Genomic DNA, 20,430 nt, shown 5'->3' on the forward strand with positions numbered 1-20,430 from the left:
GGGGGGGGCAGGGGCAGAAGGCCAAGCCCCGACTTTCTTTAGGAGCCGCTGTCTCCTGGGGTAAGAGTGGGAAATGTGCTGGCTGCTTCTGTTCGGAAGCTTGCTACGCACAGAAAAATAAATTCTGTGCGAAATGGTGGGAGGGATCCCGGCCCTGGATCAAGCAGGGTGGATACCTTAGACATCTGCCCAGGCTGGCCCAGAGAATGGTGCAGAATGAGCAACTGAGAAGGGAAGGGGGTGCAAACCCCTTACAATGGCCCCACCTCCTGTCCATCAACTCTGCCTCAAGCGACCTGGCTGGTGCGGATTCTCCAAACCCTCCGCTCCGCCTAGGCCGCCGTGCCTATGCAGCGGCGTGCGCCTTCAGCCTGGCTCCCCAGCGCTGCACGTCTCCGCCTCGGTGAAGACTGGGTTCAGGTGCAGCTGCGCTGGTCGCCCTGGTCGCCTTCCCCCAGCTTCCCTCCGCCCCCCTGCTAAGGGTGGCGACTTTGGCTGGGCTCCTGTCCTCGCTGCACCCACCACATCCTGGCACCCCCCATCTGGTATCACGTGTTTCCTTGCCTGTCCCCTTTGGCTTGGGGACCTGCAGCACTGGAAGCGGTGCGGTGAAGCAGGACACCAGCTGCAGGCCCCACCCGCACGCCGGCTCCACGTAGCTCCCCTCCACTGCACAGCCGCCTGGGGGGGGGGGGGCATGGGAACACATTCTCCACAGTCCAAGTTAGAAGCTGACTGTGGGGCCTAGGGAGTCCTCTTGCACCGCTCTGCGCTAGGAATGTTCCTGATGGACAGTTCGCCTCAATGTCAGGTGCGGAGAGGAGGCTCATTTCTCCCATTCCTGCTAACCTGAGAAATTGCAAACCTTCCTGGGAAACCCTCTCACCCCTTTCACCCCGCTCCCAGAAAAACGGAAAGAGGAGGGAGGAGCTGGAGGACTACAGGAGGAGGGAGGGAGGATGGGGAGAGCCCTCGGGTTTCCAGGTCTTTTCTCTCCTTCTCAAGCTTCGCCTTCTACCTTCCTCTTCACTCTCCTGTCTTCCTGTTCGCAGAGGAGGAAACTGTAATTAATGGGTCAGTGGGCTGTAGGACGAGTTGGAACCTTTTCCGCCTGCCCCAGGCGAGGGTGGTTAGCTGTGGAAACAATCGCCTCCCACCCCGCCCTTGCAATTTTCCATTGCTGCGCCCTCCAGCTTCCACAGCTCACCCAGCAGGTATCTGAAGAGAACCGCGAAGATGCCCTCAGAAAGTAGCACGGGGGCTTCCCACGGGCAAGGTCACAGTTTATAAAACATGAGAGTGAAAGCTTCATGGTTGCGTTGAGCTTACTTCATGGATCCTCCACCAGCGCCCAAGTAAAGAAGTAACCATCTTATGTACAAAGAAACATTTCCACTGACTTTTCAAGTTTCTATCTTGGATACACTGGGTCAAGACAACAAATTGTCTCAAGAAAGAGAAAGAGAAAGAGAAAGAAAAGAAAAGGAAAGGAAAGGAAAGGATAGGAAAGGAAAGGAAAGGAGAAAGAAAAAACAAAGGAAGAAAGGAAGAAAAAGGAAGGAAAGAAGGAGGAAAGGAAGGAGGGAAGAAAGGAAGAAAGTGAGCCTTTTTTGTAAGTTTATTTTGCACCTGGGTTGTTGTTTGTTTGTTTGTTTGTTTGTTTGTTTGTTTGTTTTTGCCAGAGCCTTAACCATGAGTACAGCAGGACTCAGCACAGCCAGAAAGAAAAAGGAGAGCTGAAGCCTCATTTATTGTGGAATCAATCCTGCACAACTGGTTAGAAAGAAATCAGGTTCCCTAAGCACCAACAAAATTTGTCTTTTAAATGTTCAACAGACCTGTAGGCAAAGAATGCAGACAGGCATTTGGCGGAAGAGGTCAGCTGAATGGCCGCATGGGAAGGACACACTGTCTCTCAACCTTAGTCAGGGAGATGCAAGTTTAAACAACAAGATACCAACTCCTCTATCAGAGTGACAGAATTGAAAAGACTGACCAAACTAAGAATTATAAAGCGCGTGGGTAACTGGAAACTCATCCACAGCCAGTGTGAGGATAAACTGGTATCATCACTTTGGAGAGAAACTTGCCAATGGCTAGGGAGGTTGAAGAGAAGCCCATGTTCCAGGTCAGTTGGCATCCTCTTGAAGCCCTTCCTCTCCCAAGCTGACACCCTAGAGAAAATCTTCTACATAGACTGTAGGAAATATTCACAAGGATACTCACCGTAGCATTGTTTATAACGGTAAAAACTAGAAAGAGCCTAAAGATCCATTAAGAAAGGAACAGAGAGGGGTGCCTGGGTGGCTCAGTTGGTTGAGCATCTGACTGTGGCTCAGGTCTTGATCTTGCGTTCGTGAGTTCAAGCCCCGCGTTGGGCTCTGTGCTGACATCCTGGAGCCTGCTTCGTATTCTGTGTCCCCCTCTCTCTCCGCCCCACCCCTGCTTGTGCTATGTTTCTCTCTGTTTTTCAAAAATGAATAAACATAAAATTTTTTTAAATAAAAAACCACAAAGGAATGGATAAATAAAGAGTGGCGGTTGTTATCAGATTTTACTGCTCTTGTATCCCACCCCAAAGACGAAAGACTCTGTGCTCCTTTACTTGGTTTTTTTTTTTTTTTGAAGTTTTTATTGTGGTAAAATACGTATAATATTTACCATCTTAACCATTTCTCAGTGTCGAGTTCAGTGGTATTAAGCACATTCACATTATGGTACAGACATCACTACCATCCATCTCCACCCATCTCCAGAACTCCTATTTTGTACTCATCAAATAATAACTCCCCAACCTTCTGCCCCCCAGCTCATGGCAACTGCCAATCTACTTTCTGTCCCTATGGTTCTGAGCACAGTATTTGTCCCTTTGTGACTGGCTTATTTCACTCGTCATAAGGTTCTCAGGGTTTAGCCACGTTGTAGTATATGTCAAAATTTCCTTCCTTTTTAAAAGTTGAATAATATTCCATTGTGTGGACATCCCACATTTGCTTATCTTTCATCTATCGGGGGACACCTGGGTTGCCTCCACGTCATAGCTCTTGTGAATGATGCTGCTATGAATGTAGGTATATTCCTTCACTCCATTTTAACTTGACATCAAGCATTTTTCATCATAAATAGATGTAAAATATATAATTCCAACGTGTTATAAATATTAATGTTTTAAGATAAAACCTTTACATCACTTTTTAACTTTTTCTGATAGAATATGAATAAATAATGTATCAATTTTATTTCCACCCTCACTGTTTTTTTTTTTATGTTTATTTATTTTTGAGAGAGACAGAGAGAGACACAGCATGAACGGGGGAGGGGCAGAGAGAGAGGGAGACACAGAATCCGAAGCAGACTCCAGGCTCTGAGCTGTCAGCATAGAGCTCGATGAGGGGCTCGAACTCACTAACCGTGAGATCATGACCTGAGACGGAGGCTTAACCAACTGAGCCACCCAGGAGCCCCAACCCTCACCTGTTTTCAAAAGCAAGAACATGTTCTTTAACTTTTGAAAATTTTTCATCATTCCTTTTTCCCCTCTAATTTATGAATTCTACCCATCTTCCTGCATAGAAGTTTATCCTAATGTAGTATGTTTTTATGCTTGAAGGGCTTTTATTGATCAGACTTCTCTGCCAGAAAAGCATATAAAATGAAATTTTAATTTCCTATAACCATGAATTTCCAAGTATTAAAAATGTATTTAGATTATGCCATCATTATAGCTATTGGCAGTGCAGACTGCTCAAAAACAACAGAAGTTATATTGAAAATGAAATGTTAAACATAAAAAGTAGCCTTTGGTAATACTGTACTATAGTTACAAAATGTTACCATTGGGAGACACTGGGTAAAGAGTATATGAGAGCTCTGTATTGTTTCTTATAATGCAGTGTCAAAATAAGAATTTTTATAAAAAAATAACTTTTAGTGGAAATTCAGCTCTTAAAGAGATGGATAGGCCCAATTAGTTAATGAACCCATAAGAAATTATTACCTATTGCTAAAATGAGACAGGGTTCAACATCAATTATTTTCCTACCTTCTTTTCATCCAGTGTAAGCACTGAGAAATCATGTTCTTATAAATGGTTTGGTTGTAGCAGAGACGCTAAATCTTTTAACTTTTTCAAAAAAAAAAAAAAAAAAAGAACACCACAGGGCGCCTGGGTGGCTCAGTCAGTTAAGCATCCACCTTCAGCTCAGGTCATGATCTTGCAGTTCATGGGTGGGTTCGAGTTCCACATTGGGCTCTGTGCTGACAGTTCAGAGCCTGGAGCCTGCTTCGGATTCTGTGTCTCCCTCTCTCTCTCTCTCTCTCTGCCCCTCCCCTGTTCACACTCTGTCTCTCTCTCAAAGAATAAAGCATTAAAAAAAATAAAAAAAATAAAAAAAACCACAATAGTGAGCTACCAACAAAAAGCCATTTTAATGATCTAGTTGTTACTCTGTTACTTTGCAAGGGCTGCTGTAAACAAAGTACCACAAACCAGGCACTCCACAACAGCAATGTATAGTCTCACAGTTTCTGGAAGCTACAAGTCCAAGATCAGGGGTGAGTTTATTCCCTTTCAGGGCTGTGAGAAAGATCTGCTTTCCCTCTCCCCTACTTTCTGGTGCATTTCCCACCATCTTTGGGTTTCTTGGCTTGTAGAATCATCACCGTGATCTCCGCCTTTATTTTCACATGCCATTCTCCCAGGGCATGTGTCTGTATCCAAATGTACCCTCTTTAGAAGGACACCAATTATATTGGATTAGGACCCACCCTAATGATCTCATTTTAATTTGACTTTACCTTTAATAAAACCCTATCTCCAATAAGGTTATATTCTGAGGTACTGGGGGTTAGGATTTCAAAATAGGATTTTCAGGGGACATACACACTTCAGCCCCTAACAGTTGGCAAATCTAGTAGGTCTTCTTTCAATTGTGTTGAAAGCAAAGACTTGGGAACCACTGAACTGCAAGTGGCTTGATTACTATCTTTAGAGTTACTCACTTCTCAGTTTCTGGAAGCCGACTAAGACAGGCTTTACCAATACCTATTTACTCATACCTATGAACTGTACCATTCTTTTTTTTTTTTTAATTTTTTTTTTAACGTTTATTTATTTTTGGGACAGAGAGAGACAGAGCATGAACGGGGGAGGGGCAGAGAGAGAGGGAGACACAGAATCGGAAGCAGGCTCCAGGCTCTGAGCCATCAGCCCAGAGCCCGACGCAGGGCTCGAACTCACGGACTGCGAGATCGTGACCTGAGCTGAAGTCGGACGCCCAACCGACTGAGCCACCCAGGTGCCCCTGAACTGTACCATTCTTATCTCACCTAGAAGCAACTGCCCTCACTGATGGACTTAGAAGGGGTTGGGGAAATATAAATATTTTTAATTTCAATACAGATTTGACAAAACTATATTTTAATTAAATGTTTTTCTTTTATCATAGACTTTAAACTTTGTTTTCATCAAAACTTTGGAGCTGAGGATTTTTACCTCATTTGATTCGCTGCAAATAAAAATGCTGCCAACTAATGTCATTGGCAAAGCCAGTCTTCAATGTCAAACCAAGTAGCAACTCAGACTGTGTGTTGAAAAGGAAGTCTGGGGGCACCTGGGTGGCTCTGTCGGTCAAGTATACAACTTTGGCTCAGGTCATGATCTCACGGTTTGGGAGTTCGAGCCCCACATTGGGTTTCGCGCTGACAGAGCGCGCCTGCTTGGGATTCTCTCTCTATCCATCTCTCTCTGCTCCTCCCCTGCTCTCTCTCTCTTTCAAAAGAAATAAACTTAAAAAAAAAAAAAAAGAAAGAAAGAAAGAAAAGGAAGCCTGGTTCCCTTTGCAATGCAATGCTAATGAACACGTTAGGAATGAGCGCACCTCCTATAGTAACTGTGTGGCTTTGCATTGTAGCTCTCCAAAAGAGAGGTGAGTAAAGTGATGGGGCCAAGGAGTTGGCCATAAAGTGCTCCGCTTCCAGCATTTCTCCCAGACACCCTCTTTGCCAGGATCTCAGGGACTCTCCTCAGGAGAAATGCTTATTCCTAAAGGAATGGGCATGGAATGAAAAATATCTGGGTGTTTCCCCTTGTTGCCCACAGAGGGTTTCGAACCTCCTGGGCATTGCCCCACAGTAACGTATGGGATGGTAGCAGGTCTGCCTTTTGGTTTTAAAGCAAGCAAATGGCAATTATGAAAAAGAAGGCAGGGAAAGAGAATCAACACGAAGACAAGACACAGACATCTGCTCCTGGGCAGATCCGTCTTAGGAAAGAGAACCAATGGCAGTTGAGGATCTGGAAAATGAGCCCCTTCAAATATCGTGCATCCCCGCAGACAGCCTCCTTGTCCCCCAGGGGTATGAATACTCTGGTTTGAGGACCCCCAAACTGTCGTGTATTCACAAGATAATGTTACTGTACACCATTTTAAATGAATGAACTAAATCTATATGTAACAACACAATGCAAACTCAAAGACATACAATATGACAATGTGTCTGTAGATTGAAACATTCTCCAGAAAAAGTGGGAGTGACGTTGACAGGTATTTGTCACTGAGATAAAGCAAAGCCTTGTCAACTCTAGAACCCAAAGGCCTTTCTAGGCCCAAACAAGCTAACTCCTTCCAAGGAGACAGTATTGTCCCCACAGAGCTGGATTGGCAAGAGGAGGCAGCAGGGCCACTGATTGCAAGTTGTCCGTGTAGTCAGTGTCTTAGGAGCTGTGGCACGGAGCCCTGATTAATTTCGTACCCCTGCCCTGCCCGTGTATGCCTTCTGAGTGTCTTCGTGTCATGTCAGTTAAGATGATTTTATTTCCACGTTTTAAGAACGAACACCTCCAGAAAAACAAAGACTTGCTTCAATTCAGCACAGAAACTGGTGACTCTCCTACCTTGTCTCTCTCTGGATGTTTTTAAAAAGAAGGGGCTCGCCTGGCGGAGTGTAGTTCTCGTGTCTTCACGCCACCCCGCTGGAGTGCCGTGGCTTGGGGTAGGGGACGCACCTGGCAGGGGAGGGCAGGCCCCGCTCAGCCCTCTGCACACCTGGCTCTATTGCATGCAAGTATCCCCCGAATTTGCGCGCGGATTGCATCTGCTCTCCTGCTTGCTGCGGAGCGGATGTCCTCGTGGTTGCATCGAGAATCCGCCACATTCTGTAAAAAAAAAAAAAATGTCACAAAGCCTCCTTTGTTTCACACGTTGCCTTGGCATCCCCCTCCCCTCAACCCTCTGTAGTGCTCTGTACAAAGGGGCTGCCACCCTCGTGGCTGACACTTTTCTTAGCTGCAAGGCTGGAAGGCCTCCAAGCCAGCTGCAGCTCTCTTTTCCTGAAAGAGACATGGCCTGTCTGGTCTTGGCTCTTTCTCCATCACCCTCATTCATGTGAGTTAAGGCACAGCACTGTGTATACACAGCCAGGGACACACGCACACATGTATACATCTATATGCCAGGGGATGATGCCCTACTGTGAGCCACAGTCATAACCATCATTACAAAAGGTTTTCCTTCCCCAGCCTCCCTCATCTTCCATTTGAAAATGTAACAGGTAGGGGCGCCTGGGTGGCTCAGTAAGTTGAGCATCTCGATTTTGGCTCAGATCATGATCTCATGGTCCATGAGTTCGAGCCCCGTATCAGAGCCTGGAGCCTGCTTTGGATTCTGTGTCTCCCTCTCCCTCTGCCCTTCCCCTGCTCATGCTCTGTCTCTCTCTCTCCGAGATAGACATTAAAAAAAAATTTTTTTTTTTTTATAGCCCATTCAACACTTAAAGTTTTGCAAGCACAGCTCACCCCAAGCTATGATGTGACATGGTGGGGAGGGATGTTTGAGACACAGTCTTCGCCAGGCAAAACTCACAGGTGGGGCAGACACATGGCACAGATAATGCCACGTGGCTCAACTCTAGAATGAAGTAGCAACAGTGTGAGGTACATTCATTATGGGATTCAAAGCAGAAAGGCTCAGGCAACCGTAAGAAAAGGGAGGAGGGGCATCCACTGGAGCCGGAAGCTTTCAGGACCGCAATCTGCAAAAAGGAAGGGGACACGGTGTGCAGGAGCCTGGGAAGAAAACTGTCTCCCTCCAGGCATTCACCCAGGCTACACACATGTCCCTGCCAAGCACCTAAAGTCAGGTACACAGAGGAATGAGGTCTAAATCCCACAGCACTGGAGCCAGCCCCAGGGCTTAAACAGAATGGTATTTCCCGCAAAGGGAACAACGAAGGCAAGAGGAGTTTCGAGGACCTCAAGTCCCCGTGAGAATGCAGGGCCAGGGGACTGGGCAGAGGTTGGGAGCAGCCAACCCGTGTTTCAGTCTCCATTCAGTCCCGGATTTCGTAGGCGCCTCCAGGAATGACACTCTCAGATCCCCTTTATGAGAATAATGATCATGGCAGGGTGACTGAAGGTCTAGCCAAGAGAGGCACTGGTGTAGAGGCCCCACTGTTTGCAGTGTCTACACCATACAAGAAAAAAAAAAAAAACCTGTGAGGTGAAGTTTAGCAGCAGGAAGAAATCTCCACGGGTGTGGTCAGCAGTTGACTGCCAGTACCACACAAGGCGTGAGTGGCCCCTGCCCCATGGTAGTCTCCTTCCGGCGGAACACCCAGAGTCCCCTGGCCAGAGAAGCTTGCAAATCATCAACGCCTCTCCGTCCTCAACCCTCAGTGCCCATCTTGCTAGAGACACTCTGAGTGACTACAGAGGAAGGGGACGTGTGTGCTCTGCTTTCCTGCTCACCCTCACCCTCACCTCTTGTAAACCTCTGTCTCCGTCGCCCCCACAAGAAAGCCTTTCCCAAGGGTCATTTGCAAGCCTTTTTCTTCATCCACAAACCCGCAGTTCTCCACTGACCCCAGCTGTCCTGTAAAGCCTACTTCGACGGCCCATCTAGATCATGGACCACCACCTCCCTCCCAGCCCCCTCACCGGGCTGGAAGGTGGCAACCGCGGAAAAACAGGGCCACTCTCCTCGTCGGGGCTTCGGGTGACATCACATCCTCCGAACGCGAAATCTGGCTCTTCGGCCGGCCGGCGAAGGGCGCAACTTCCCCCCTCGGGGTCCCACCAGCTCCTGCGCGCGTCCGCTCGTGTCGCTCAGCGCCGAGTGCGCCATGGCCTCTCCGGTGACTGCCCAGCTCCTGCCGCTGGCCTTGCTGTTTCGTGAGTTGGCGACCCTCGGGGAGGGCGGGGGCGGGGCAGACGCGGGGCGCCGGGCTCCCGGCTCAGTCTGGACACCTGCCACCCGCAGATGCCGCCGCAGCCGCCGGGCCGAGCCCGTTCCGCTTATCGCCCGGGAAGGTGGAGGGCAGGCTCGGCCAGCGGGTGGAGCTGCAGTGCGAGGTGCTGCTGTCCAGCGCGGCGCCGGGCTGCACCTGGCTCTTCCAGAAGAACGAACCTGCCGCCCGCCCCATCTTCCTGGTGTACCTCTCCAGAAGCCGGACCAAGTTGGCCGAGGAGCTGGACCCCAAACAGATCTCGGGCCAGAGGGTTCAGGACACCCTCTACAGTCTCACCCTGCACAGATTCCGCAAGGAGGAAGAAGGCTACTATTTCTGCTCGGTCGTGAGCAACTCCGTTCTGTACTTCAGCTCCTTCGTCCCGGTCTTCCTGCCAGGTCCGAGCGCCCAGGGCGCGGCACCTCTCGGTGTGCGGTTTAGGACTCCTCTCTGAACCCGTGTTCACACGAAACCCCCGCTTTCGGGCCTCTTAGAGACCTTGTGTGGGGGGGGGGGGGGCTCCTTAATACTGCTCCCATTTCACAGACGAGGAAGCTGAGGCTAAGGTGCGGCTGGGTCGAGGCTGAAGATGGCTTCTTAGGTCCGGCCGATTTGGGCTCGAGTTCGGGTGCTCGTCTACTCCTGGGCAGTTACTTAAATTCTGTGAGCCAGCGTTTGTTCGTCAGTGACCGGCGGATGTCAACCCAAGCCCGCAAGCTTGAGGGTTGAGCCATGGAGAGAGGCTGGGTGACCGGGAGCGGGCTCCTGCGTTCCGGTCCGAGGCGCCGGGTGCGCTTGGCGGAGCCGGGGACTCGGCAGGGTACCGCGCGCGCCGCAAAGGGGTGAGCGCGAATCCTCGAAGTCCCTAATCCGTCTCCCCGCCTTGAGTGCAGAGATCCGCGAGCGCGGAGGAGGCGCCCCCTGGGGCAGAGGCGCGTGGGGCAGTGGGGAGGGTTAAGGTAGATGTCCCCGGTCCGACTCCAACTAGGCTGTGTTTTTCCCGCAGTCAAGCCCACCACTACGCCCGCGCCGCGACCGCCCACGCAGGCGCCCATCACCACGTCGCAGCGGGTGTCTCTGCGCCCGGGGACCTGCCAGCCTTCAGCGGGCAGCACAGGTGAGACAGGCACAAGGTCCCGGGGCGGGAACCGGCCAGGGGCCGTGCGGACCGCAGGGAGAGCCCCTGCTAGGGCCAGCCCTGATCCTGGAGGTAGAGGCGAAAGCTGTCCACGTGGTGGGAAAACAGACCCGACCCGAGAGACAGGCCCAAGCTGGTGGTATGGGGTGGGAGGATCGCGGGCCGGCTCCTAAATGTCGGCGTTTTCGGTGTCTTCAGTGGAAGCAAGTGGGCTGGACTTGTCCTGTGACATCTACATCTGGGCACCCCTGGCTGGGACCTGCGCCTTCCTTCTCCTGTCGCTGGTCATCACCGTCATCTGCAACCACAGTAAGTCCTAGGGAAGCGCGGAGTTACGGGAAGCGGTCTGCTCCACTGGCTCCGATTCCGCGGCTTGCTCCAGGCAGCCGTTGCCCGCAGACAGGATGGAGAGTTCTGGGACTCCGAGCTGCACTGTAGGGTAAGGCAGAGCCCATTTTTTTTCCTGGAGACAGAAGTCGAGAAAGTCCCTTGTCCCTCTGCTTTCCACTCTCCGGGACATTTTCCCGACGACAGAGCCCTTATCCCAGGGGCCGTAGCTGTGGTGAGTCCATTGGCTAAGGACAAGGCAGCGCACAGATCCTGGCTTATCGCAAACGGCCGCGGGGGAGGCTGCCGCTGTGGCCCTGGGACCAGTGCCCAGAAAGGCTGGTCAAAACCATGACGAGTTGAGACTGACCCTTAGCCGCCTCCTCGCGAATCCCCTACTACTTTGGGTCCCACCGTGGGTGACTGTACTAACCCATCTTAACCCACATCTGCATTTTCAATGCTTTTTAAAATTGATGAGAAGAGGGAAGGAAAACTCCCTTACCTGGCTCTCAAAAGTTAAAATCCTAAAGAAATAGGAAAAGGGAGGGAGAAACTCTATCTGGGGACTATTGGTGGAGGGGGGGGGGGGGGTCAGTCACTTTACCCCTTCTTTTTCTTATCCAGGGAACCGAAGACGTGTTTGCAAATGTCCGAGGTGAGTGTTTTGTAATCCCTGGGCCTAACACTGGGCAGCCCTGGGCAGAGGCCGGGCTTCCCAAACAGCAGTCGGTGGGAACCCTTCCCAGAGAGAGGCCACAGCAGTGGAATTGTGGGAGCAGGGAATCAGCATAGTTCTTGAGCAAAGGGAGGCACAAGGCAGGCACTGTGGGGGAAATGGGGGCACAGGTTGGGCTAACAGGAAGAGCAGTGTGACTATAGTAAATCTCCCTCTTATTTGGCTTAGCACCAAAAATCCCATCTGAAGCATTCGCCCAAAGAATCCTAGCTCCTCAAAGACCTGAGGTCTCTTCATCTGGATGATTCCAGCTGGCTTTTATTGTTTTCTTAAGAAAACTTTTCCTTCCCACTTGCTTGTTCTAGATTTTTGAGAGTCTAGTGTTTTGAGAGAGAGCCAATCTTCTATCAGGGAACCAAATAAACAATGGTCTAGGTTCCTAATTTCCCTGTGTCAGTGCAGGGCCTGGATTTATGACCAAGGAGTGGACTGGAAGAAAAGGGAGCCAGAGGCAGGGGCAGTGTCTGGAAGAGAGGTCTCCGTCTCCACAGTCCTTTGAACTTAGGCTGAGGCAGCCCTGCCCTAACATCTCACTGGCACCACTGGAGCCCTGCACTGTGGTGGGGCTACACTCAGGATCTCTCTTATCCACACAGCAACCCCATGTGAGAGATACCACAGTCCCATCTCACAGATTAGCAGCTCAGCTCAAGAAACCCACCAAAGACGGCAGAGACATGACGACACCCAGATTATTGATAATAATAAACCACTTGATAAAAGCCTGCAGAGTCCCAGCTACTAGCCATATATATACATATATATATTAATTTCAAGTTTCATAACAATTTTACAAGTAGTTACCATGACCACCATTTTTCAGATGAGGAAACTAATGGGTAGGACATTTAGTGACTTGTCCAAGGCCATACAATCAGCAGGTAGCAGAGCTGCGACTTCTATCCAAAACTCAGGCTGCTTCCTACGATTGGGGGGTTGGGGGATGGGGTTGTTTAAGGATAACATATAAGAATTATATTCACTGGTTTCTTTCAGTAGATAAAAATATTTCAAGGTTTGTTTTTTAAGTTTGAGAGAGAGATAGCATGGGCGTGCGCACACACACACACATACACACAAGCAGGGGAGGGGCAGAGAGAAGGGAGAGACAGAATCCCAAGCAGACTTTGCACCATCAGTGCAGAGCCCGATGTGGGGCTTGAACTCACCAACTGTGAGATTATGACCTAAACTGAGATCAAGACTCTGACACTTAACTGAGTCATTAATTTTTGAGGCGCCCCCAAATTATTTCAAGTTTCATTCCTAGGGTTTGCATTTCCCACTCCTTGATATTTCCCTGCAGGAAGCCAACTTCACTATCTCATATATCTTTATATATATATATGTATATATATATAAATATGTAACAATGGAAATGTAATGAATTTCCAATGCCTGTTTTAAATGCTATAACAAGGGGATAAAGACCCTTTCAAAACAGAGAAAGATTTTTAGCATTTTCAAGTACTTGGGGTGCAGTTGGGAGCTTTTGGAGGAGGATCATCCCTTATCTGTATCTTTTCTGAAAATTCTCATTTTGAAATGAACTGAGAGGGTCACCTGGATGGCTCAGTTGTTTCAATGTCTGACTCTTGATCTTGGCTCAGGTCATGATCTCACGGTTTGTGAGTCTGAGCCCCACATCAGGCTGTGCACTGACAGTGCAGACCCTACTTGAGATTCTCTCTCTCTCTCTCTCTCTCTCTCTCTCTCTCTCTCACTCTGCCTCTCCCATGCACTCTTTCTCTCAAAATAAATAAACTTAAAAAAAAAAAAAAGGAACTGAGAACACAACTCTGCCCTAGAATGCAAAGCTATACTGAGTAAGCATATCTCAGGGATCCACATGCATGAGTTAACATATCTAGTGATGACTGAGGGCAGCTCAGCTTCCACAGAGACGTTTGGGAGGATGGTGTGCGTAGACATGACACTCATGATGCATTAGCCCATTTAGGAGGCACTAGCCCAGTACTGAATTAACACACATTTTTAGTGTGACATCAAATGTGGGTTGTTTGTGTGAGATAAAGTAGCTCTTCGTGGCTGATGGTGGTGGTTTGCTCACATCCTCCCCTATCCCTGTGATCCTCCCAGGGGCTGAGAATCAGGTCAACTGATGATGTTGGTTATCAGCCTCTTTTTGTCACCTCCATGGGTACCTTGACAAAGGCTCCAAGAAGCTAGACAAACTGGGTTCAGACCCTGGCTCCACCACCTCCTAGATATGTGACCTTGGGCAAGTTCTCCAGTCTCTCATTCCCAGTGCCCCTCACTCTTCAGGTAGCTGTGACCGCGAGACGACAGACACGTGATGCGTGACAGGGTTGCTGACATCACTCACCCAGCCCCATGCTGGTGTTCCAGGGACAAGTCCTCAGGCCCTGTAGGGGCCAGGAGGCTGGAGAGGGTGGGGAGACATGCATGGATGTTGCATCACACCGTGGGGGCTCTTGCTGCAGTAACAGTTGGTCGCCTGTCTCTCTTTCAGGCCCATGGTCAGAGCAGGAGGCAAGCCTAGCCCGTCAGAGAGATACGTCTAACATGGAGATGGGCCCCATGCACCAGCCACTACAAGACCAAATAAAACTCTCTTTATGAGGACAGTAAGTCCTTCCCTTTCAGTTTTTCCAGCTTCCTTAATGTATCTGTTCTCATTATTATTTTCATGGGGGTGGGGTGGGGAAGCGACTTTTTCTTTACGTGTTTTCCTCAGTTGACACAAAACAAGACTGTATATCTACAGTACACCACAAGGGTTACGACACCATTGTGTGCACGCACTGGGGTAAAGGGTGGGCAGGCCAGAGCTACTGTGAGCCATGTTCTCGGAATCTGGCGGTTAGAGCTGGTGGGGGAGGAGGGAGCCTTGACATAGCTTAGCCCAAACCTCTTCAGTGGACATCCAGGGATGGGGGGCAGCTTGATCAGAGTCACAGCAAGGTTCAGGGCTCTTCCTCCAGCCATTCAGATCTTTCTTCTGGAGACCTCTGTTTCAGCGTGGGGTGTTGTGTCTCAAACCTCAAGGGCACAAATTATTTCTTGAGCACCAGTGATAGAGCCATAGCCCCAAAGAGGTAAGGGAATAAGAGAACTTCTGCCTTTCAGAGTTCGATAATGTAGTTGAATAGTATCAGACTTTTTAAATTATGAAGTGTGAAACTGTATGGAGTAGGAATGCCTCAAAATGGAAAGGGTTAACTGAATCCTGGCACATGAAGAAAATCTCTGTGAAATCTGCAGGGGAGGGAGACAAAACTGCTCGCCCAGCCCTTGCATCGCAGAGGGGCCCCTGAAGGAGGGGAGACCACTCCTTTCTGAGTGTGATTTGCGTGTCAGTCTGGTAAGGAAGCTGAGAGCCAAGCGTGCTGCCCTACATGCACACTTCCTCTCTTATGGACTTGTGGAAGCAGTGAGTGCTGCTTGGAAGAAAAAAACATAGACAAGGAAATAAGAATCACCTGTAATTCTTTGTCTCGGGTACAGTCCATTGTTAATATTACGGTGTACATTCTCTATTTTCTATGCGTGTATGTGAAGTACATACTTCCGTTTTTTAAAAGTGGGATTGCACTGTGTGTTTATAAATGGCTTTAAAAAACAAACATTTATGGCATGCTTTTTAAGGACAAGATAGCACTCCGTTTTTGATTGTGGCATCTTTTGTCTATTTAACTATTACTCAGGATTGAAGTTTCCAGTTTTTCACTACTGTAATAACGCTGACAAAACTTTGCACACAGCTTTGTTTCTTTAGGGTAAAAACCTAAAAGTAAAATGACTGGGTTGGTCCCTAGTTTCACTGTGCACTCCCCTATTTTCACATAAGTTAAAACTGGTTAGCCTTGGGGCCCCTGAGTGGCTCAGTCGGTTGAGCATCTGGCTTTGGCTCGGGTCATAATCTCACGGTTTGTGGGTTTGGGCCCCGAATTGGGTTCTGTGCTGACAGCTCGGGCAGAGCCTGGATCCTGTTTTGGATTCTGTGTCTCCCTCCCTCTCTCTGCCCCTCCCCTGCTTGTGCTTTTTCTCTCAAAAATCGATAAATAAACTTAAAAAGAAAAACTGATCAGCGTCTTCTCGCAACATCTTGTCTTTTGTTCTTTCATGGTAACAGATGAGCTGATACCTCTAATAAGGAAGCATAAAATCTTCAGGCTGTGGTTGAGGTCAAATATACATACTGAAAAGTGCCCAAATCCTAAGTATACGGCAGCTCCAAGACATCATTACGTGAAAACACTCAACATAGCCAGCACCAGGTCCACAGAGAACTTTCCCTGCCTTCCTAAAACTGCCTTCTGCAACCTTAATTTTCAAAAACCAAAACAGTTTTAAGGAACAGAAATCAAGAGGAAAAAGTGTCGCAGATGTGAAAAGGCAGTTGTGAAAGCTAAGAAACTTCCCGTAAGACAAAGTCTTGCCCCTGCCCCCCTCCTCCCCAAACATAATCAGCTGACCAGAACCAGACGCCAGTCCAGGGACTGAGACTCAGCTCAGAGCTGGCTCCAGGCTCAGAGCTGCCTGTGGAAGCTGTCCCTGGGTCCCTGAAAAGGGTGACAAGGAGCATCCGGCCTCCTCATGGCGCTGGCTGTGGAGGGCCAATGTCAAAGAACCAGGGCCAGGGTGAAGGCAGGAAAAGGGCCTTCCTTTCCTCCGCTTTCAGCTCAGGTGATGAGCAGCGGGGAAGCCGCACTGGGGAGGCTCTGGAGAGGGCTCAAGACTTACTGATTTTTTCATACTCCCTAACTTACCACACCATACTTACCACAACTAAGATGGTAAACACTACTTTGGGGATTCAAAGTATCAACATAGGAAAAGGTATGCATTAGAGTTGGCGCTCAGGACCAGGGAGAAAATAGAAAAACAATGTGCAGGCTGAGGCCTAAAGCATGCTCAAGGTGGGCTGTGAATTTAGGCTCAGGGCTTGCTGGCGACCACAAGCACCTCGCCATTCATCCTGCACAGGCACAAGGAGCACCTCATGGTTCAAAGTCGGCAGCCTCAGGTCCAGGTCATGGTTCACTTGCAAGTTCTAGCCTGAAGCATATTGGTTCTACAAACTCCCCCTGGAGGATGATGCCGACAACACATTCTTTGGACCCTGAAAAACAGGAAGTAGAGAAATGAGTTCTCCATTATGCAGTTAACTTGGTCACAGTTGGCTGGAAACAACTCCAAGGCAGTTCACTTAACATTCATTCATTCAACAAAACATACCCCATTGGCGGAAGAAAAAAAGTCAGAGAACTTTGTCGTTTCTTTCTCCAGTTGTGACACTGCTCTTCAGAGATCCCCACCCTGCACTTGAACATCCCGCATGACTCCACAACCACTGAGACGGGGAGAAGTCTCTCTTTTTCACCAGCAAGAAGCCACCCCTTCCTCCAGCCCCGGGGGCAGATTCTTCCCCGCACACAGTTTTGTGACCACCAGGGTTAGGTACCACCTAACCTGCTCCTAAAAGCGGCTTGAGTTATGTTTCTCCACCAAAGGGAACTGAAGGAGGCCACGATTGCCTTAGATTAAGTTAAATGCAGAGGCTGTGAGCGTAGCTTCCTGGCTCTGCTACTTTGTGTGTTTTCTAGCAAGCGCTTAAGGCCTCAAAACTTGTCTCCCCACTTGTAAAATGGGGGTAATGATAGTCCCTACCTCAAAGGTTGTCGGGAAGGATATGAGTTCAAATGTATTTTTAAGGTCCTGGAACAGCTCCTGGAACATAGTAACAAGACGTATACAAAAAAAGTACTGAATTTTTCAAAACTGGTGTAGTACCTATTACACTCTGAATGCAGTCACCTGATTCTCCCAATTCCTATTCTCAGAAATGGGCACACAGTAACCATTTCCAACAGATACACATTTATGTATGTACCCAGGGATCTCAGCATCCCAGTGCTAGGGAGGACAGCCCTTCCTGTGCAGCTCAACTCAGGAGAGCTCACTCCCAGATGCACACAGCCTTCACACTGTCATTGAAGCTCCCCTCGGCCTCACCTTCTGAGTGCCACCCCTTACGCCCCCCACCGCCCTGCTGCAAGAGAGCTCCACCATGCTTACAGCCGTCGAATAAAGTTGGCAGAGCAGAAAAATACTGTGTGTTCTACCATTTTGTCACCTCACCACCTACTGAAGCCCCACCACTTTGGGAAACCTCACTTTTGCAGGCCAGTTACTAATTCCCCTTTTCTGCTCTCCTTTAGGTGGTTGTGATCTGCAGATGTCATTTGTTCTTATGTTTTAGCGACTGAAATAAAATAATAGCTACCAGTTATTTAGCACTCGGCATGGGCCCGCTCTCTCATTCGGGCCTCATCAGAACGATGAAGTAGGAACTAGTACCATTCTTCTTACAGATGAGAAAACTAAGGCATAGGAAGTTTTGGTCATTTGCCCAAGATCACACTAGAACCTGGTGGGATCAAGGTTTGACCTCAGGTCCAATCCTGTAGCCCAAACTCTCAGCTGCTACGCTATTACTGAGTATCTTATCTGCCTTTTTTTTTTTTTTTTTTTTTTTAATATTTATTTTTGAGAGACAGAGCAAGCGAGTGCATGAGCTGGGGAGGGAGAGAGAGGGAGACACAGAATCCAAAGCAGGCTCCAGGCTCTGAGCAGTCTGCACAGAGTCCGACGCGGGGCTCGAACTCATGAGCTGTGAGATCATGACCTGAGCCGAAGTCAGATGCTCAACCGACTGAGCCACCCAGGCGCCCCCCGCCCACCTTTTTTTAATTGAAGTATAGTTAAGACACGATGTTAGTTTCAGGTGTACAACATAGTGATTCAACAACTCTATACAGTATGCTATGCCACCACAAGTGTAGCTACCCTCTGTCACCATATAATGTTTTAATAATACCATTGACTATATTCCCTACATTGTTTTTAATTTTAAAATTTAGAAGTTCTCTAAACTCTCTGTAAGCACCTCAAACCAAAAGTATTTTTTTTTTCACCTATGCTGCCCAAGGTAGAAAATGAAGGTTACCACCTGCTCTGAAATCAAACAAATGGGAAAGAGTATGTTCTAGAACAAGAGTAGAGTAGGGATCCTGTCTGAAGTTAGGGTGAGGGCTCTGCTTCTAAAACAAATACCAAGAGGGGCCAAGAAATGCAGCTCATGGAGATGGTTCAGGGATAACTAACTCATTTGTCTAATATCTCAGGGCAGGTGGAAGGCTGCACTGACCGCTGGTGCTGATGGTTTATTCCTTTATGTGAATGAAATGTCACCTGTTTCCTGGCTGAGATGCACAGTGCAGGGGGGGTAGAATTCGCAGGTTGCTTGCCTACCAACCATTCTCCCCTTTTCCCTTACCAGCAGAACCCTTGTTGTATTACAGGGGGTGACGTGCCGTGCCCAGACATTTCCCAGACTTGCCCCCAGCCAAGTGTGGCTAATAAGTCATTGGTTGGAGCTTCCAGGAGACTCTTCAAAGGGGCTAATTACTGCAAGCTCCTTTTCCCACCCCTTTCCTCCTCTTTTTGCCTAACACAGTTATATGTCTAACAAAGAGGTGAAACTGAAGCCACACCTTAAGGTTGTGGAGAACAGGAGCCTGGGCCCCTGACGGCAAAAACCCTAGACTGCCTACTCCTCACATGCCACTGGTACACACTAGTCAAGTCAAAGGCTATTTGCCCAAATTTCCTGTACTACTTCTCAAAGCTTTCATGACAATTTAATAATGTCCTGTACAATTCCTCTTTAGGACTAATTGATGAGCTCACTAACCTAAAATCACTAGAAGCAACAGGGTCTTAAGAATGAAAGGAAACCTAAAATGCATGTTCAGAAACTCCCAAAATGATTAGTCTTGAACACTGACAAATAACAGGTTTCCTTTTAAAGAACACTTTTCTTCTAGAGGGGAAACAACATCAAAGTCCTTTCCTTAAACGGCGGCCCTTGCACAGTGGCTGAATGCAGCCTTGAAACGGAGTTAAAAAGATCCCTCCTGACTAGAAATTGGCAGAAAATCATACAACCCATGTAGTGTAGAGACCAACACATAGAGTCTGAAGTGAGAAATTCACCCTTCTAGAAAATGTAGACGACAGAAAGAATGGAGACTGTATTTTAGAACACCAGGGCAAGGAAGCCCATCATTTAAGAGACCTCACCATAAATTGGTTCTCTGAAATTATAAAAACGTTCAGAGCACTGACATTTTATGATAAAACATCTTGCTGGGTTTTCTTCATTGGATTTCTCACTCTCACAGTATCTGGGTCTCCACTGAGTAGACACCAAGTTTGTCTTGTTCACCATTCCATTCTCAGGACATACAATGCTCAATACTCACTTTAACTGCTTACTGTACTGGCCTCCCATGCTCTAACCTCATCCCCTCCCCAACCATCTTTCATCCTACTGTAGCCAGAGTGGGCCTTAAAAATACACAACTTATGGGGTGCACGGATGGCTGTCGATTAAGCATCCAGCCCTTGAATCCAGCTCAGGTCATGATCTCATGGCCTGAGATCGAGCCCCTCATAAGGCTCCATGCTGAACGCAGAGCCTGCTTGGGATTCTCTCCCTCTCTGCCCCTCCCCCACGTGGGCACACTCTTTCAAAATAAGTAAACATTAAAAAAATACACAACTTATTCCATCTCTCCCTTCTCATCCCTCCCATTGTCCTCCAGTAGTTAGGTCACTGGTGGGAATTAACCTCACCAGAAGCGTCTCGGTGCTCTACTTTTCTCTACCTCCCAGCAGTCCTAAGCTGCAGGAGGCCTAGGGCCCTGTTCTTTCTCAATGCCTTAAAAAAAAACCCATGTCAAATGACTGAAGGTGCCATATCATTGTATGTAAGATGTTTTCTGCATTTAACATACACACATCTGGGGCGCTTGGGTGGCTCAGTCAGTTAAGCATCTGCCTTTGGCTCAGGTCATGATCTCATGGTTTGTGGGCTCAAGCCCTGCATTGGGCTCTGTGCTGACAGCTCGGAGCCTGGAGCCTGCTTCGGATTCTGTGTCTCCCTCACTCT

General features: G+C 48.4%; 3 protein-coding genes across 6 annotated transcripts in view; 1 reads left to right on the plus strand and 2 right to left on the minus strand.

Moving 5' to 3' along the window:
* Positions 1–6,420: 6,420 nt before the first annotated feature.
* LOC121044490 (uncharacterized) lies at positions 6,421–9,041 on the minus strand. Of its 3 annotated transcripts, XR_005797325.1 has the most exons (3): positions 8,936–9,032; positions 7,796–7,907; positions 6,421–7,156 (listed from the first exon to the last, which is right to left on the minus strand). XR_005797325.1 is itself a non-coding variant. In XM_040496831.1 (2 exons), exons 1-2 carry the CDS (start codon positions 8,326–8,328, stop codon positions 6,961–6,963), a joined length of 729 nt encoding a protein of 242 aa, XP_040352765.1. In that variant the 5' UTR covers positions 8,329–8,469; the 3' UTR covers positions 6,421–6,960. The 3 variants fall into 3 exon arrangements, 1 of the variants encoding a protein (XP_040352765.1); XR_005797324.1 differs by lacking the exon at positions 7,796–7,907 and having other exon boundaries at positions 8,936–9,041; XM_040496831.1 differs by lacking the exon at positions 8,936–9,032 and having other exon boundaries at positions 7,796–8,469.
* Positions 9,042–9,058: 17 nt separating this feature from the next.
* CD8A (CD8 subunit alpha) lies at positions 9,059–14,056 on the plus strand. 2 transcript variants are annotated; one of them, XM_040496829.1, is made up of 6 exons: positions 9,059–9,169; positions 9,258–9,623; positions 10,214–10,342; positions 10,562–10,672; positions 11,318–11,348; positions 13,924–14,056. In XM_040496829.1, the coding sequence occupies exons 1-6, from the start codon at positions 9,121–9,123 to the stop codon at positions 13,973–13,975; spliced, it is 738 nt and encodes a 245-aa protein (XP_040352763.1). In that variant the 5' UTR covers positions 9,059–9,120; the 3' UTR covers positions 13,976–14,056. The 2 variants fall into 2 exon arrangements, with proteins under 2 accessions (XP_040352763.1, XP_040352764.1); XM_040496830.1 differs by having other exon boundaries at positions 10,232–10,342.
* A 2,255-nt stretch (positions 14,057–16,311) lies between these two features.
* The window catches only part of RMND5A (required for meiotic nuclear division 5 homolog A), a 69,256-nt gene continuing 65,137 nt past the window's right edge, over positions 16,312–20,430 (minus strand). Inside the window, exon 11 of the mRNA XM_040496834.1 lies at positions 16,312–16,536. The gene's annotated coding sequence lies outside the window, so the exon portion shown is untranslated. The remainder of the gene's footprint in view (positions 16,537–20,430) is intronic.

The sequence above is a fragment of the Herpailurus yagouaroundi genome, unplaced genomic scaffold, assembly GCF_014898765.1.
Source record: "Herpailurus yagouaroundi ecotype Mexico unplaced genomic scaffold, PumYag 188, whole genome shotgun sequence".
In the NCBI taxonomy this organism is placed as follows: domain Eukaryota; kingdom Metazoa; phylum Chordata; class Mammalia; order Carnivora; family Felidae; genus Herpailurus; species Herpailurus yagouaroundi.